This window comes from Sinocyclocheilus anshuiensis, unplaced genomic scaffold, assembly GCF_001515605.1.
Source record: "Sinocyclocheilus anshuiensis isolate Anshui unplaced genomic scaffold, SAMN03320099.WGS_v1.1 scaffold513, whole genome shotgun sequence".
Taxonomy (NCBI): Eukaryota; Metazoa; Chordata; class Actinopteri; order Cypriniformes; family Cyprinidae; genus Sinocyclocheilus; species Sinocyclocheilus anshuiensis.
The window spans coordinates 674,843-692,610 of NW_015537972.1; the positions used below are offsets into that span (position 1 = coordinate 674,843).

Genomic DNA, 17,768 nt, shown 5'->3' on the forward strand with positions numbered 1-17,768 from the left:
ATAAACACATTTCATTACACCAAATACACAAAATAATGTTCTTTTTAGCAGCATCATATGACCCTTTTAAAGTAAATACATAGCTAGGTTAAAGTACTCAAATTACCCAACAAAAAACTGAAATAAACATAAATCTAAATAAATATATTAAAACACACAAAAAAAAATTAAAATAACAAAAGCACATATCAAAATTAAAACTTCTAATAAAATTTAAATGAAAACTGAAAATATTAAAATAAAAACCAATACTATAATAGCATATAAATAAAATACTGATTGGTGCACATAAATTAAAATAACTAAATATAATTCTTCCTTGTGTTCATTTAGTGAAAACAGCAAACAAACAAACAAATTAAATAAATACGTACATAAATACTGTTCCCAGGCTGAAATAGGGAAAACAGTCAAGTACACATAATTGCATAGGACATTACGGCATTCTACCACTGTACTGACCTGTGGAGCAGTCGTGACCGGTCCAGTTGGGGTCACAGTCACAGGTGTTGGTATCAGCCAAAAAGGTCCCATGTCCAGAGCACTGCTCCATACAGGAAGCACGTGGACTCTCACATCCAGGACCTCCCCAACCTACAAAACAATGGCACTCTCCGCGTACACAGACACCTCTCCCTGAGCAGGTTGGGTCCAGGCAGTCCACTGCAAATTAGAAAACACACAACGCAGGTATTAACGGACTCATTTTCACATCAAAATTTAATTCAGAAGCAGAATTCAAAGTAAAAATACACCAGCGAAGCCATTTCCCATCAGACCAAACTCATCATCAAAGACAAGCGCACTAGATCAGACTTGAACAGATGCATGTATTCACATTAAACTGCCATAACTCAGTGTCCCCTGCTGTTCCTCTTCCTTTCAAAGTATGACTCAATCCTTAGTCATTCATCCCAGGCCAAAAAAGAAAAAGAAAAAAGACGACGACTCTAGAGGTTTAGCTCTTGTAGGGGAGAGTGTGCCACATGCCCAGCCGCGTCTGAGGAGGCCTGACACTTCCAAAAACCCTGAGAAAACAGGATTTACAAACGGTCAAATTAAATGGCTGCATTTGCTGTCGTGCAGTAAACTGGCAGGTGGGAAGAGTGTTGCTCGTTCTCTCTCTCTCTGACTCCTCCAGCTGCTGGTAATGAGATTTCCTCCCAGCGCCGGGAAGGGAAAAGACTGGCGCGGTTGGAGCATGTTCTGCTAAATCGAAAAGCGATGCTGGATGTGGTGCCCCCACTTACTGTGAACCCAAAACCAGGCGTGACAGAATGCAAACAAGGACACCTACAATGGCCCATGGGCAAAAAGCTCCGCTTTCTGTACCCACGTTACTCTTAAATTCATTTCTAATCCTCGTTGAAGAATGTACTATGGATCAGTCACCTCAGACAAATATTCTGAAGATGGAGGTTCGCAAAATAAAGTAAAAACTATGAAAATAAAACTTCATTCGCAACCCATTTGACTTCAAATGTGATGCATGTGAAAAAGGATATTTCAGGAAAAATTTAAGCAGAAGGGTTGCGTACCATTCAGACCTGAACTGACAATTCCTTTTAATTCCTGTTTAAACTTGAAGTGACGTAGCAAACAGAATGCACCACAGCAATTTGAATTTTAATGTAAGTAAAATGAAAATAAACTGAAATTCAATGGAACAGATATAACTGTCAATTTACCTCGAAAACCCATGTTTGTCAAGATTTTTTAAAGGGGTCATCGGATGCCCATTTTGCACAAGTTGATATGATTCTTTAGGGTCTTAATTAAGTCTATATCATACTTTGTTTAAAATTTCTCAATGGTAGTGTAAAAAACACCTTTTTTAACCTGTCAAAATCAGCTCTGTTTTTATCAAGCCATTAGAGTCCATGTTGCTTTAAATGTTAATGAGCTCTGCTGGCCCCGCCCCTCTCTTCCGAGCTGCTCTCAGAGAGACCGTTTACTTTTTGTTTACTGTTTACTATTCATCGTGAAACTTGCTAATTAGCACATTATTAGGAAAGGCGATTTTCAAAGATTCATTACAAAACATACTCACTTCTTCTGTAGATGAGGCTGGATCATGAATGATTCGCGCGAACATAGATGCATTTAGGCAGATCGGGATCGTCGCATTCACTTCAGCCTGATTTGAGAAAGGGGATTTTAAATAGGAATTAAAAAAAAAAACACTGGGTGGATTTTTATAATTCTAGGATGTATGTGTACACACTGCCAACACGCATTTATGTTCAAACAACTTGAAAAGTGAATTTTGCATCCGATGACCCCTTTAAGTCAAAATGTCTAAAGGTTTATAGGCCGATATAGAACAACAGAAGGCTAGATAGACAGAATGATAGTATGCTTAAACGAATGAATGAACGATTGAATACTAAAATTAACAAATGAAGAACAGAATGTTAAAGCAAATACTATAGAATGCATGTTGGATATACTATACTATACTATCTTAATAAAGGCAAAAATGGCAAAAAAAAAAAAAAAACATATCTTTGAACAATCTCTCTCATAGAATGCATTAATGGACGAAGTGTAGAAATCATGAATGACCAAACAAACAAAAGATGATTAGATACATTGAATTTATTTTATCATATTTAAATAACCAGGGTGAAAAAATACTTGATTTCCCAAAATGCTTTTCTTTTCAATTCTTTAAATTGCAATTCGGTAAATTCGTCTTTCTTGTAATTCCAATTCAATTTCCAAGTTGAATTCCTGTGGGTGTGGCCTATTCAAATTCCAACTGATGAACTGAAAGGAGACAATTATTCAATTCTGAATTTTGCACAACCATCATAGGGTCGGATTTTTGATGTATTGGGAGAATGTATATTAAGTAAATACAGTGATTTCATTAACTTCATACGTCAGAATGCTGTTCATAGACTTCAGTTCAGCATTCAACACAATCTGGGAAAGGAGGGATGGGGTCGCTACATTGCAGACTCCCTTTACCGTGACACAAATGGGTGGAGAGGCCGTTCCTATAGATAAGCAGGAGTTCAGGTCTCTTAGCAGATGGTTTGGGCACAAGGCACAGAGATCATAGGCTAAATGACAAGAGCCTCTCTCCTGGCAATTAATCATCACCGCCTGAAGGTCGCGGCGAAGAAAGGTAGAACCGTTAAAGGGCCAGTGTCTACATTCTCTTCCTCGAACGGCCGACGGTGAGACCCGAAATAGAATTGCCGGGGGTCAGAGGAGTCAGAACATACCATTTGTCAAAATCGGCAAGATAATTTTTCATCTTGAAATGAGAGCCTTCAAAAACTGCCAAACACAATGGCTACTTTAATCTTATCTCTTCAAGCCTCGGTCGCCCCTCTCGTTGGGCCGCTGTAGTCTCAGTTCAGACTTCTCAGAGCACATTCAACTTATTGGATCTTGACACAAAAGAATTGTTCATCTCTTAATGGATTGCTTTGGACCCTCAGAAGTATCCATAATGTATGCAAAGGAGCGGGGAGACTTTCTAGGCGTAACGAGACGAGTCAGATACTCATGGGCCCGCTACAAACTCGAAGGTCATGTACGCCCACCTTAAATATTCAGAAGGGTACATATGCATACTAAAAAAGGCCAAGAAGGGCTTCTTTCTCCATTTCTGTGCAAATTGGTGCGTAAAAATTCATTTTTCTTCATAAAAGGGGCAATGGCGTCAAAAATAGCACAGACATCCTTACAACAAAAGTATTATGGTGGTATAATGGTTAGAGACAGGTGAAGTTACACATATAATGGCTAAAGGTTTATTTATTTCCCCAATTTTAGGAATATACTAGCAAAGTAAAAAAAAAAAAGTCAAATTGACTATTGCTCAAAAGTTTGGAATAATTAAAAATATTGTTGAATGTTTTGAAAAAAGTCACCAAGGCTGCATTTATGATGAAAAAATCAGCAATATTCAGAGATATTATCATTTAAAATAACTTTATACTGTGTATATATATATATATATATATATATATTTATTTTTATTTTTATTTTTTTATATATATATATTTTAAAATATCATTTATTCTGGTGAGGACAAAGCTGAAAGTCTGAATTCCCTGAAATCCCATCTGAATTCATCAAAATCATGATATGCTGATTTTGGCTGATTTGGTACTCAAACATTTCTTTTTTCTTTTTATTATTATCTTCATATTTTGTGGAAACTGTGATACACCACTATGGAAAGGTTTAGGATAAGTAAGAAAAAAAGAAAAGAAAAACTAATACTTTTATTCAGCAAGCACACACTAAATTTATCAAAAGTGACAGTAAACTAATTTAAGTTATATGTTATAAAAGATTTCTATTTCAAATAAATGCTGTTTTTTAAAACTTTCTATTCATCAAAGAATCCTGAAAAAAAAAAATATCATGGTTTCCACAAAAATATTAAGCAACAAAAACTGTTTTATAATAAGAAATGTTCATCAGCAAATCAGCATATTAGAATGATTTCTGAAGGGTCATGTGGCACTGAAAACTGGAGTAATGATGCAGAAAATTTAGCTTTAACATTACAGGGATAAATCACATTTTAAAACGTATCAAAATAGAAACAGTTATTTTAAAAATCGCATATTAACACTGTTTGTATTTTTTAGCTTTGGTGAGCATAAGAGACTTCTTTCAAAAACCTTTAAAAATCTTTTAGGTCAAACTTTTGATCTGTAGTTTAGTGTTTTTCACCATATTTTCTGGTACCTTCTTCGCAGTTCTCCCCTTTGTAGCCGGGATTACAGATGCAAGTTCCCACAATGCATGTGCCATGTCCGCTGCAGGTAATGTCGATGCACTGGTTGGTGGGAACATCACATTCGGATCCTTTCCAACCGCTGTGACACATGCAGCGGCCTTTGAGGTACTGACCATTCCCGCTGCAAAGCACCGGACAGGACGCTGGAAAGAGTACACACAAAATGTTAAAGGTCTGCCAAATGTAGCTTCAAACAAAAAAAATACTGCTTGTGCTGGTCTGCTGGACTCTTGTTGGAAGATGGCAACTCATGTCTGTGTAAAAATCAATATGACCGCTGCAGCAAAAGTTACAGTGGTAAAAGTGAGTGAGACCATATTGATCTAGAAGTTGTGTGTATGAACAAGGGATTTCTGAAATGCGAATGATCAAGAGACCAGAATACACTACAAACATGCAAACAGGAAAGAGCAACTGAATTCTAATGTGGAAATCAATTTTAAAGTGACAGGGCTTAATCTTAATGCCTGCCAAAAACAAGCTGTAGCTACCGAATAACTATAATGTAAATTCTAATGCATACATTTTGAAATGTCCAAATGAATATATTTTTTAGTGTATTTTATTAAGTCCTTTATTTATTAATCCTCACAAATCGACACACACATACATATGTATTACTACAATCACTTATTTGATTAGTGTTGAAAACAACCGTTATATTATTTAAGCAAAGGAAAATGTTGAGTGGCAGAGAAAGTGAAACAGAAAAGACTGCAGGGATGAAGGACTGAAAGTAATAAAGAAAGAAATGGAGGTTAAAGGAGGAGCAGTCAAACAGAAATCTCACCCCTGCTGCAGTCGGGTCCTCTGAAGCCAGGAAAACAGCGGCAGTTTCCGGCCACACAATCTCCATTTCCAAAACAGTTACTAGGACAGTCATCGATAGAGTCTGCAAAACAATGTCATCAAAGAAAGTTTGTCAGAAGGATGCACATTCATCAGTACTTCACTCGCGAGACGCAGTTTATTCTCTTTTCCTAAAGAACTTGGTGTAAAAAAGCTACATTTTTTTGGTGTACTGTATGTTCTGTTTCAATTTTAAAGGGGTCACATACCAAAAAAAATCTAATCTTTCAAAATAAAAGAGTTCACTATAAAAACATACTGTAACTTTCAGAGCTCAAAACTGAGAAGGAGAAACAGCTCCAAAACAGAGCTGATATCAAAGTCATATGAGTTGCATCATAACATGTATTGCTTACATCAAGGTCTTAAAGGTGAAGTGCGTCATTTTTCAGGTTAAATTTCTTCATCCTATGCAGATAAGAAATATAAACACTTTGATGATCCTAACCAGTCCGACAAAAACATCGACTTGACCAATGAGGTGAATTCGAGGCGGAGCTATAGTTTGACCAACCAATAGCAGACAGGGGTGTGTTCAGGGAAACATCAATATTTTTGCAATTTCATTTGACGCTAATGACGCTATTGGCACATCAATTCAACTGACATTATAAGAGTAAAAAAAAAAAAAATGTGCACATGCTAAGCCTATAAATATAAGCCTATATTTTTGAACAAATCAAGCACAAGGAAATGTATACTCTTTTCATAAATAAGAGAAAATAAAGTGTGACATTTTCTGTTATCTAGCAGGTCTAAGGTGAAATGGTACTCAAGTGCAGCCACTTGACGAATTTACTTCAGCCTAATTAGGATCTCACCATAATTAGTGTAGCTGTTTTTGTGAAACAGCACTAACATTGACCATTGCAAAGCCAACACGAGTGCATGACACATCCAGTGACACAGTTAATGGAAATTCCATCTAACACCCTTTCTTCAGTAAAGCGTGCTAATTTAAATGCAAGGAATGTCGACATGTCAATTACAAGACTTCTGATTTCAAGCAGGAACATATATATAAAAGGGGTTCATTACAGATTGCGGATCTGTTAGACAAGACTCCTGGAGTGAAGAAGCGGTGCTTGATTCTTGGTAGACACATCGTATATTTACACACTGACAGCTCTCAAGAAGCATTTAGATATCGATCTTAGATAAGCAATCTGGTTGAATCATGAATTTAAGACTTCGCTTATGCATATTAATTAAGTTTGCTCATAAATATGCAAAATGGGCCGTATAATGGATGCAGTGATTAGGTCTGTAATAGAGTATGTACTGGAAGTCTGACGTGCAAACAATGATATTAGAACATTTCAATTGCAAGTTATTTTTAATAACATAAAACTCATTATAGAGTGATTTGCAATCATTCTTGATGACCAATTAAAGTCCTCAAATGAACTTGTGACATTTTATTTGATAACTTTATTCGTATATCTGTCACTATCTGTCCCGGGATTCTGTAGCTCAGTGGATAAATACATGGATCAACTACCAAATGCTAAGCATGAATCACTTTCCGCGACTGATAACAACTGCAACGGAGGCACAAAAAAAACATTAAAGTAAACAAATCTGTGCCAGATTGTCACTTGTTATAACACGCAAATAAAAAAAAATCCCTGCTTGAGAATTGGAACAGCTTCCTCTGTATTACATGTATATAATTCCATAAAGTGGTTGGGACAAATTCGTCAATGGCGAAACTTAAATTACGATATGCAATTACTATATTTTATGATATGACATTTTTTTTTTTTTTTACAGAGGCAAATCCACGCTCATTTCTGTGCAGCTGAAATCAGATGCAACCTGAATTATACATGAAATAACGGTGAAAAATATTCCCTCTCTAAGGCTCCCTTCGAATCGCTGGTGCACCCGGGGCTGAGCTCTCTCGACAAAGATGCTTTTGTGTCGGACAAAGGGCTGGAAATGTGAGCCCGGACACAGCCTTCCTCTTCCTCAAGAGAGTCAATCATCGCAGAGGATGCAACAGACGGGAAGCTGAACGAAGGAAGGGGGGGGGGAAAGAAGAAGGGAGGGTGGTAACTAGACTGTGCTGCAGAGCATGTTTTTGAAAGAATTTTAAAGGCACAAGTCTCTTGATGTGAGAGGAAAAGGCTGGCGGATTGGCTATCCCCCTGGTACGCCTGAGCCTATCAAGACTTCGGTAGGGATTTTGATGGCTTCCAGCCTCCATTTCTTAGCAGAGGGCACATGTGCATGTGTAGTATTGTAAGATAAATTAAGCCATTTGCAATTACGTCCACAGATGCAATTATACATGAGATGGCTTTTTCGCTTCGTATCTGTTTTGAAAGATGCTCTCCTCATGTATCAGTAGAGCACAATCCATCTCTCGCTGCATCTCTGTCACTCTCACATAAAGCATTTCTGACACTACGACTGATCTGAGTTCAGTACCTGCAGTCCAGACCCTCCACTTCCCTTCAGAACTGTCACGTATAATTCCATCTCTAAGCAGTGACTGAGAAGTCTGTGTCCAGTCGTGAATTTGAAAAAGAAGGAGTCCATATTTCTGCATGATTTTTAAGGCTTTCATCGGTGCCACACACAGAGAACACAAGAACTCTATACATAGTAGGGGCGACATTTTTAACTTGACTCTTTGCAACATTTCCTATAAAGTTTTGTAGATGTAAGCCTTAAAGTTGAAGTGTATATATAATTCACTAGCGGCACGAAAAGGAAGTTCTATAAGAATTTTTAAAAGTAAAATAAAATTTCTAAATTAACGTTTTTACATTTCTGAATAAAATTCGTCTTGCTAGCCTGTACAAATTCATTGCCGTAATGTTACACAGATTTGAGTGCTGCTATGAGGTTGTTAGGGTGTTCTAGGTGGTTGCTTAATGGTTCAAGTCAAAAGTATCCACCTTCAAGTCTTCAAGATATTCTGGTCTCAAGATATTATGGCTCAGGTTCCTCCTTCAAATCCAGGTCTAGTAGATTTGTCAGCCATTTTATCATCCATTAGAGTGAAAGTAACAATTAATGTGAAAATAATATTTAAGGCCTGCTAACACCAACGTAAGTATTCAGTGTAGAAATTGGATGGCAAACGGCAAGATGAAAGCGCAAATCACTTCCTGAAATTAGGTGGAGCGTACGAAAAAGCGCTGCACAACTTTCAGTTTCTGATGCTAATGCCAAGTCAAACAGTATTAACATGTTTTATTTAAGAGCAACTGTTTATTTAAGGTTTTTTTTTTTTTTTGCAGTGCGATGGAAAATATTAGATCATGCCAATAAATAAATAAATAAATAAAAAGAAAAAAAAAACTGTCACATTGACAGCATGTGAATGTTCGCGTTTGTCCGAACAGACATATTAAGAGCCATTCATTAATATTAAATTGTTTATCAGGTTTGTTCAAACGACTAACCCCAAGTATGAACAATAGTGATGATAACAACACATTTAAAGGGGTCCTATTATGCTTTTTTACTTTTTCAACTTTAGTTCATCTGTAATGTTGCTGTTTGAGCATAAAAAAGATCTACAAAGTTGCAAAGTTCAAAGTCAATTTCAAAAGGAGATATTTTATTTAACAGAAATCACTTTTCAAAAACTACAACGAGCGACTCGTTTGGACTACAACGCATATTTTCCGGGATTTGTGATATCACAAATACCGACGAATGGGGTGAGACCTGGTTGAGCTGCACTAGAGAAGGCAACGAGTGTTATCACTATGTCGGAGACACGCTAGCTTTCCCAGGGCAGACGAACTTAGAGTGGTTACAATCATCCGGGTTTAAATCGCACTCAAATTGATTTGATTTTGACAATATTTACACTGAAGCTCGTAGGCGGCTATGGAAAGGGGCATGACGTTTCCCAACCAGGCACCAAGTGGTGCCAATCACAACACACACTGGCCCAGCTAACCAATCACAGCACATTTCGTATTTCAGAAGGCGGGCCTTCATTTGATACAGGAACTATTCGAGCCGTTCTTGCCAGACTGGGGATAGACTGGGCATAATAATGTAAAATATGTGAAAAATAATGTGTTTTTCGAACAACCTAGTATGAGAGCCTGTTCTAGTACACCCCCAAAACAAAATCAAGACTTTGTAAAAGAGCATAATAGGACCCCTTTAATCTCTTCTACTGATTGGACATTAATTACACCTCTGTGCTCTTGTATAGCACAAGACTACACAAGAAGTCCTTGGCTTCAATCTGTGAAAAATATCTAATATTAGAATTGTTGTTGAAGGCCTGTTGGCTCCTCAGAAAGCCAAGGGACCAGAGCAATCAGCAAGGCACAGCTAGAGATGCATCCTTGATAACTCTGACAACAAAAGTCCACATGGCGGGGACAAATGAGACTGTGTCGCACATGGGACGGACACCTTAGCTTTGTAATGAGGAGTCATGAGAATTATGGAGAGAGAGTAGAGAGGCATAAAGAAATAAAAAAGGAGGAAACAAAAATAGAGAGTCACAGAGAGAGAAAGAGCAAGAACAATAGAGATATCCAACACTTCAGGTCCCTTATGGACCATGGCATACGTGTACCCAGAGGAAATTTGTATTGCTCAGAGGCTGCACTTATAGCTCCGGAGACACCATTGAGATGTCAGGTAATGTTTAATTTAAGGATACAGTTTATCTTACCAAAAATTCCAAATATAAACACAACCGAGAGAGTTGTTGACATACAGTAAGGATATAGAACTATAAAATTAATGTGGATTGTATAGTACTAGTAAAGTGGTCGCAGAAGACTACTGAAATCTGATATTTAACTGCACAGTTTGAAACTGTTGGGATATATTTTGGAACTCTACAGATGCCACATGAGATTAAAAGAGTCAAAAGTCTCCTTTTGCTCTCCATTTAATTTCTCTGCAGTCTAGCAGAGAGAAACAGAAATATTAAAAAGATCTCATTTGTAATTTTTTTCTATGGGTAAGGAGGCAGTTTAGTTCTATTCACAAATGCATAAAGGAAGCAGGTGTGCACCATTAGTGATCAATAGTCAAAAACAAATGATGTTTTTTGTTTCCTGAATACTTCACTGTCCATGATTGGTCAGACAAACAGAAAGTCACGCCCCAATCTCATGCCATTGGGCGATGCAGTGTTGCCGTGCCGGGCTGGTGACGAACCCAAAACAAATAGAGCAATGTTTTGAAAACGCCTCAGAATCACAGTTTACTAAGGGATTACGTTTAACAGTCTCTGCATATTAAACTAGGATAGCAAAGCATTTTAACACTAAGAAAATGAAAAAACTAGGGTTCAAAAGCTAAAACTTTGTCTTCAGTGTAACATTTAGTGTTTCTGTGCTGAAAACTGGGTGCAGTTTGAAATCCTGCTGAAGGTCGCCATCCATCTGACCTACTTTCTTCTGGTCTTTCTCACCCTCTCTGTTTATTTTTTCCCTCTTTCTTCACCTCCTCTTTCTACCTCCCTCTGAGCTCCACAGCTCAGAGTCAAATCAACTCAGGCGTGACTCCTGTTCCAGACCTTCTTTCTCTAAAGACCACCGTCTTGGCCCTGAACCGCAGGTGGCCAACAAACTCCCAATGGTGGCTGCATCCAAGAGTACCGAACAGGATAAACAGACTGTCTCCTTCTCTCCTCAACTTCCGCCACTATAAACCACCATGTCATGTGTCGTATATACGGTATTGTATTCCATCCTCATCGGGGGTGGTAAGGCACAGTGCCGTCTTTCCCCATGTCGAGCTGGAACAGCAGAAATGGATGTGTGGCAGACACACTTGCATCGATCGACAGGCTGGCAAACCCCTCCCCCCTCCCGTTGCAGATGGACCATGGCCCAGGAGCGTTTAATTAAAGAGCATGTGAGAACAGCTCCCAGCTGCCACCTCCATGAAAGCTGAAACCTCGCGACGGGCGCAAGCTCTGCCCTCCCTCCTGACGGGCTCGCACTAATCAAAGCCACTTTCAGGACGCTGAACGGAAAGGACAAAATCGAAATCACCTCCATCAGTGATGGCAATGGATGGAACGGCAAAGTCTTTCACATCAAAAAACACACGTGAATATGATCAAATAATGACCAATAATATGCACAGGGGAACAGAAGGGTCTTCAATCAGAAGCTTTGAATCAAGGTCACTGTGTTCTATACAAATAGACAGCAAATTGGAAGCGGGATTTGCTGGGAGGCACTCAAAAAGTAACAAGAGTCTTACGAGCCATCAGTGAAGAACACACGCAGGCATAGTGAAGCACTGCTCATTTCCGCAATCTTTCTTATTCAGATCCACCTTGATTACTCTGTAGAGGTCTAGGCTGGCTGAGGTGGCGATGCAAAAAGGGTAATATCAGTGATGGCAGACTCTGACAAGTAAGCACGGTGCAGGCTAAAATTTCCTCCGATGCCTAATTCATATTTGATTTGGGGAAAAAATGTTGGATAATTTTGGCTGAGATTGTCTGTCACAGCCATTTTAGGTTTAAGATTGTTTAGGCTCGCAATGACTACATGAATTACGAATGTTATTTCATTTCGCAAATTGGCATGTCAATGAAGTGGTACCAAACCATTTAAGTAAGATTTATTTTGGACGCAGTCTAAATGACAATCTTTCCTTATATCATCTACAGTATATCACAGTGACTTGGGCCCTATTTGAACAATAACTGATTTAAATAGAAACTTGTATGCAATGTAATTTCAACATTTTCTGGCACAAGTCAGTGATTTTTTCGCCATCTAATTCAAAGATTGGTTAAGATTGTTTATGCTTACGATGACTATATGAATAGTGAATGTTGAAAACTGGCATCTGATTCTAAGATTGGTTTTTACCTACTGTTGTTTAACAAACAAAAAGGTTGTGTGGCAATTTCATTTCTGTCTGAATCAATATCTTCAAGTATACAAGGAAATTATTTTGAAAATCTTTTCTAGAGGACTGCTATTTGACAGCTTGCATGGTAATAAGAAAGATCTATGCTTCAGAGAACCATAGAACCACAAATGACATTACACTGTCACCCCATCCGATTGAATGGGAATTGGAAGAAAAAGAAAAATCAAGAGATTAGAAACGGTTAAATTTGCCATTATAATGGCAGGTTATGCATAACATTGGATTTCAGCAGCAAAGTTGGAATGTGTCATGTACCTGACCACGTGTGAATCAGACTTCCATGTTCATCAGAAAACATGGCTATTATTACTGAGGCCCTGTGCAAATGTTCTTTTACATATGTCACCTGCGAAGCAATTACCATTTGCACATTTAAAGTTACACATGTTGCGTTATTTAAAGAAACGTTTCCATTTAATGATGTACTAACCGATCGCAGTTGTGAGAAAGGACACCTGCTCCGTCTCCTTCCCATCATTGTACAAAGCCAAGTGCCAGATGCCCGAATCCATGTACTGTATAAAGCCTGTATCGTGACTGGTGAGTGGCATCAGGCTCCGCTGCTGGGCTGGAAAAGGCGGACCCTCAAGGCCTGGCAACCCTTGCGACAGGAGTCGACGGCCATCCAACAGCTCCACAAAGTCAAACTGGAGACAAGGAGAGACAGACAGACCACAAACAAGCATTAGGAATGACACATGAGCCTCCAGGATCTGATAAGTCCTGCACGTTGGAGCCAACAGGAGCTGGTCTCTAAGGGCAGATTGAGACTGTGAAAAGAGGACTAATGCAAGGTGTGAAAGAACAGCTGCTAACACTGCACCAATTTATACTAATATATGTACAATTTTGAATCTCACACCTCAAACCTGTATGGGTTATATGTCACCTTTTTTTTTTAAAAAGTACTGCATTTCATTTATGCTGATTTTCATTATTTATACTTAGGCGTAGCTAAATATTATGGCATTTCAATTTACAAAATATTACAAGCATTTAAAGTAGTAATGAGAATCACATGAGATCTCATGGATTTTTCTCAATACTGTTGAAAGAAGTCTCTTATGCTCACTATGGACACATTTATTTGATAAAAACAGTAAAACAGTAATATTACATTTTAAATTAACTATTCTATTTGAATATTTTTCTTAATATGCAGTTTATTCTTGTGATGGCAAAGCTCAATTTTCAGCTGCCATTACAGCAGTTTTCAGAGTCACGTGACCCCTTCAAGAAAGCATTCTAATATGCTGATTTGGTGCTCAAGAAACATTATTATCATCAATGTTAATAACAGTTGTGCTGCTTAATATTTTTTGTCGAAACCACATTTTTTTTCAGGATTCTGTTGAACAGAAAGCTCAAGAGAACAACATTTATTTGAAATAAATCTTTTGCAACAAGTATAAATGTCTTTACTGTCACTTTTAAACAAATTTAATGCACCCTTGCTCAATAAAAGCATTCATTTCTTATTTAAACCCGCCCCCCCAATAAATCAATGAATAAATAAATATGAATGAATAAATAAACTAATAATCTTGACCCCCGACTTAAACGGTTGTGTACATCAAATATAATTTCTAATTTCTTTTAATTGTGGGATGACATATCGCCGTGACATTCTTATTTGACATTTGTGCATAAGCCAAATGACAAACCAAGCAATATCACTGAACATAATGGAACACTGAAATCTGAAATCAAATCATACACAATTAACCTTACCATATCCACATGTGTTATTAAGAAACACATTTACAAAATAAATCTGTCCGCACAAAATTGAAGAGGAAAAAAAAAAAAAAAGAAAAATCTCTCTTATTGGTTAGCTTGGCTCAATTGAAAGAGTCTATCAACCAAGGTCTTGGAGTAATTTCCAGTGACACAATACCACTGCACATATGAACCAAATCAATACAGGGAGGCTGAGATGCTTTGTGTCCGATACTGAAATTAAGTGTCTGTTTATGTCAAAGCCTTTGAGATGAGTCTTTGAGATGATAATGTGCCACAAAATGAAATGAAATCTTGGGGGAATATGCTACGTCTATAAACAAATGAATGGGAGGGACAAACAAACAAAAGTGGATCCTTCATATTTGATTTCATTAAAAAAAAAACTCATACCTTGTGAGGAAAGAGGAATAAGCTTTTTTGTGAGGCTGTTTGGTTGATGTGTGTAAATTTCAATGTTAAAATACTTTATTTCCCAGTCTAATATGCTGATATACAGTGTTGGGGAAAGTTACTTTTAAAAGTAATGCATTACAATATTGCGTTACTCCCTAAAAAAGTAACTAATTACATTACTTAGTTACTTTTTAAGCCCTTTGACACCAAAAAGTGTAATGAATAAACCTCAGGCTGAAGCAAAAGTAAATTCATGTCTGTACAGTAGAACGCACTCTTCAGCAATAAAAAAACAAAGCACAATTGTTAGTTTATCTAAAGTCATTTTTTGCCTATTAGTATGGTTGAACTGGATCATCAAAGGTCAGCAGCAAAGACATTGGTTAATAAAATGGGATTAGATACATTTGTGTCATTTAACATTTAATTATTGCAGGTTTGCGTCATATTCTGAGTTTGCATTTCACTGTTTTAATTTATTTTGATTAATACTAAATCTGTTTATTGTGAGTGGGATGAATTAATGCACATTCACATTTAGTCTAGAACTACAGTAACATCATGTTCACACAGCGCACACAACTCCTCTGCACTTCCGATTTCTCCCAATATGGGGACAGGAGAGCTGTCAGTCAATAAACGGGAAAACAAAGTAACTGGCATTACTTTTTTTAAAAAGTAACTCAGATATTTTCTTGTAAATTAAAAAAGTAATGCGTTACTTTACTAGTTACTTGAAAGAAGTAATCTGATTACGTAACTCGCATTACTTGTAATGAGTTACCCCCAACACTGCTGATATATTACATAGTAACACTACAGTAGTTTAACCAAACTTTGTCTGATTAATGGCAGAGGGAATGTTTGGGAAACATGTTTGTCATATAAGTCCATCTAGTTCCACAGAAATTATGCAATTTAGCTTTCAAAATGCAAAAACATCAACAATTAGCGCTTAGCATTTAGCATGCATGCTCTATGTAGAATTGTTTTTTTGATTTTGGCCTGAATAGTCTCCGGATTTTTTCTCATCTCTTTCTACTTTCATTCTCATTAAAATACAATAAACATCAACATTTGGATTAAAAGACAGAACAAACATTGTTTAAATATTATCTGAATGGACTTATCTGACCCACCTGTGTATGCGACGGAGGTAGGCCTCTCCTCCCGTAGATACCCACCAAGGCATCTTAACTGAGGGACACATCGAATTTGAGGCACATGGGGTGGTCGATAAAGACCTGTGACCTCCAGAAGATTCCAGGCGGGATCAGCTGGGCGACTTTGCGGCCCACATCTATCTCGCCCATGTCTATGAAGCTGTCCTCCGGGAAAAAGCCATCTAGTTTACCTGTGGAAAATGAGATCTATCAGTCAGCTCGACGCCTCATAAATCTACCATATGGTGCGAGCAGAGGGTCAGTGTACCGGGTGAATGACCCTCTTGCTGATTTTCCATCACATCAGGAAAAAATAGCCACACTGAATATAAAGAGCTTTCCTAAGCTGAAACTTTATAGGTACAAAAACTCAACATTGTGTGTGAGAGATGTATATATTATGTTTTTTTACATTACTTCGTAAACAACTGCAATAGTACTTTTTATATGGTTAAATTCTTGTTCATCCTCAAACCTTCATTAAACACAGAAAGTCTATTCATGGTTACAGATCACTTTGTGTTTCCAAGATTGTTTTGATTTGGAAGTTGACTCAGCCTCACTTTATAAACAAATCAGTTGTTTATATATTTGTTTTATTTTTTGTACTATCAATTATTTACTCATCAGAATATTTCCGAGGCAGTGCCTCCCTTGCGTCCTCGGAGAAAACGCCCCTGCACCTAATGCTGATGTACCCTCCTCATTGGACCCTGAGGAAATGGCAACATCTGCTCGCTCAGGTGGATTGGCCAATTTCCGCAGTGATGGCGACAAAAGCAGACATCCTTGCAAAGAGAGCCCAGAGGACTCTCAGGCAGCTTTCACGTCGGGCTACACGCACTACAGCAGATGGCAGTCTCCTCAAAAGTCAATCATTTGCAGCGTGCTATATCTGGAGAGACAGGTCACGCTTTCCCGCGTTCCAATTTACCGCCTCCACATAACGCATTACCACATCAGTCACAATTACACATGTTGTGAAAATTCAGTTATGCTGTATATTTTGTCATTGGCCGAACTTTACGAAATCTGTCAAAAACATAACTGGACAAAAAAAAAAAAAAGCAAAACAATTCTATTTTGCATTTTAAAAAAATGAAGCTTGAATATGATTTTTTTTTTTTTTTTTAAGTATTAGGACCAACTATTATTACCATAAAAAAAAAAATCGTATGCCCATTACTATAATGCAAAATTTAAGGCAATTAAATAAATATTACGTTGTATATATGTATATATATGAAGAGTTCATTTGCAAAAACAGATAACGCCGTTTTTAACAATTTTCAAAAATCATGTTTTTTTTCATTGTGCATTCCAATTAATCTCAGTCAAACTGCAGTTGGGCAATTTTGATTAGGTAAAAAAAAATAAATACAAAATACAGCTAACTAACACAATAAAACACAAAAACATGATGTTACGGGGCTGACACGACGTGAGACGTGCGGATCCATGTGCAAGCTTTTATTGAAAGCAAAAGAGGTCAGAAACACAGGCAGGGTCGAACAATGGCAAACAGGTATATGGCAGGCAAGACACAAGAATAATCCTAGGGCTAGCGTGGGTCTTCGATCGGCGAACAGTTTCCAGAGGGCTTGACAAGAGGGGTAATCCGTAAACGTGAGCAAAAGTCCAGAGTCCAGGCGAACACAGTCCGAAAACAGCAAGCAAAGGGTTAATCCAAAATACGTGGCAAGCATCAGGAACCAGGAAAACAGGCAAGGCAAGACGATCACTAGACTATGCAAACTAGAGCAGGCTCCGTAAAGTAGCTATCAGCAATCACAGTGATAAACGCTAAACAATACTCGGCCAAAATGGAGGCATGATAACATAATAAAAAACATGATTTTTGAAAATTGTAAAAATGGAGTTATCTGTTTTTGCAAATAAACTCTTCATATATTTACATAAAAAACATGATTTTTGAAAATTGTAAAAAACAGAGTTATCCG

At 37.6% G+C, this 17,768-nt stretch overlaps 1 protein-coding gene across 1 annotated transcript in view; it reads right to left on the minus strand.

The window, feature by feature from the left end:
* LOC107670431 (teneurin-4-like) overlaps nucleotides 1–17,768 on the minus strand; it is a 232,390-nt gene that overhangs the window by 85,282 nt on the left and 129,340 nt on the right. Inside the window, 5 exon segments of the mRNA XM_016463037.1 lie at nucleotides 463–663; nucleotides 4,717–4,911; nucleotides 5,559–5,660; nucleotides 12,939–13,155; nucleotides 15,784–15,998. Of these exon segments, the coding sequence (XP_016318523.1) occupies nucleotides 463–663; nucleotides 4,717–4,911; nucleotides 5,559–5,660; nucleotides 12,939–13,155; nucleotides 15,784–15,998 (930 nt within the window).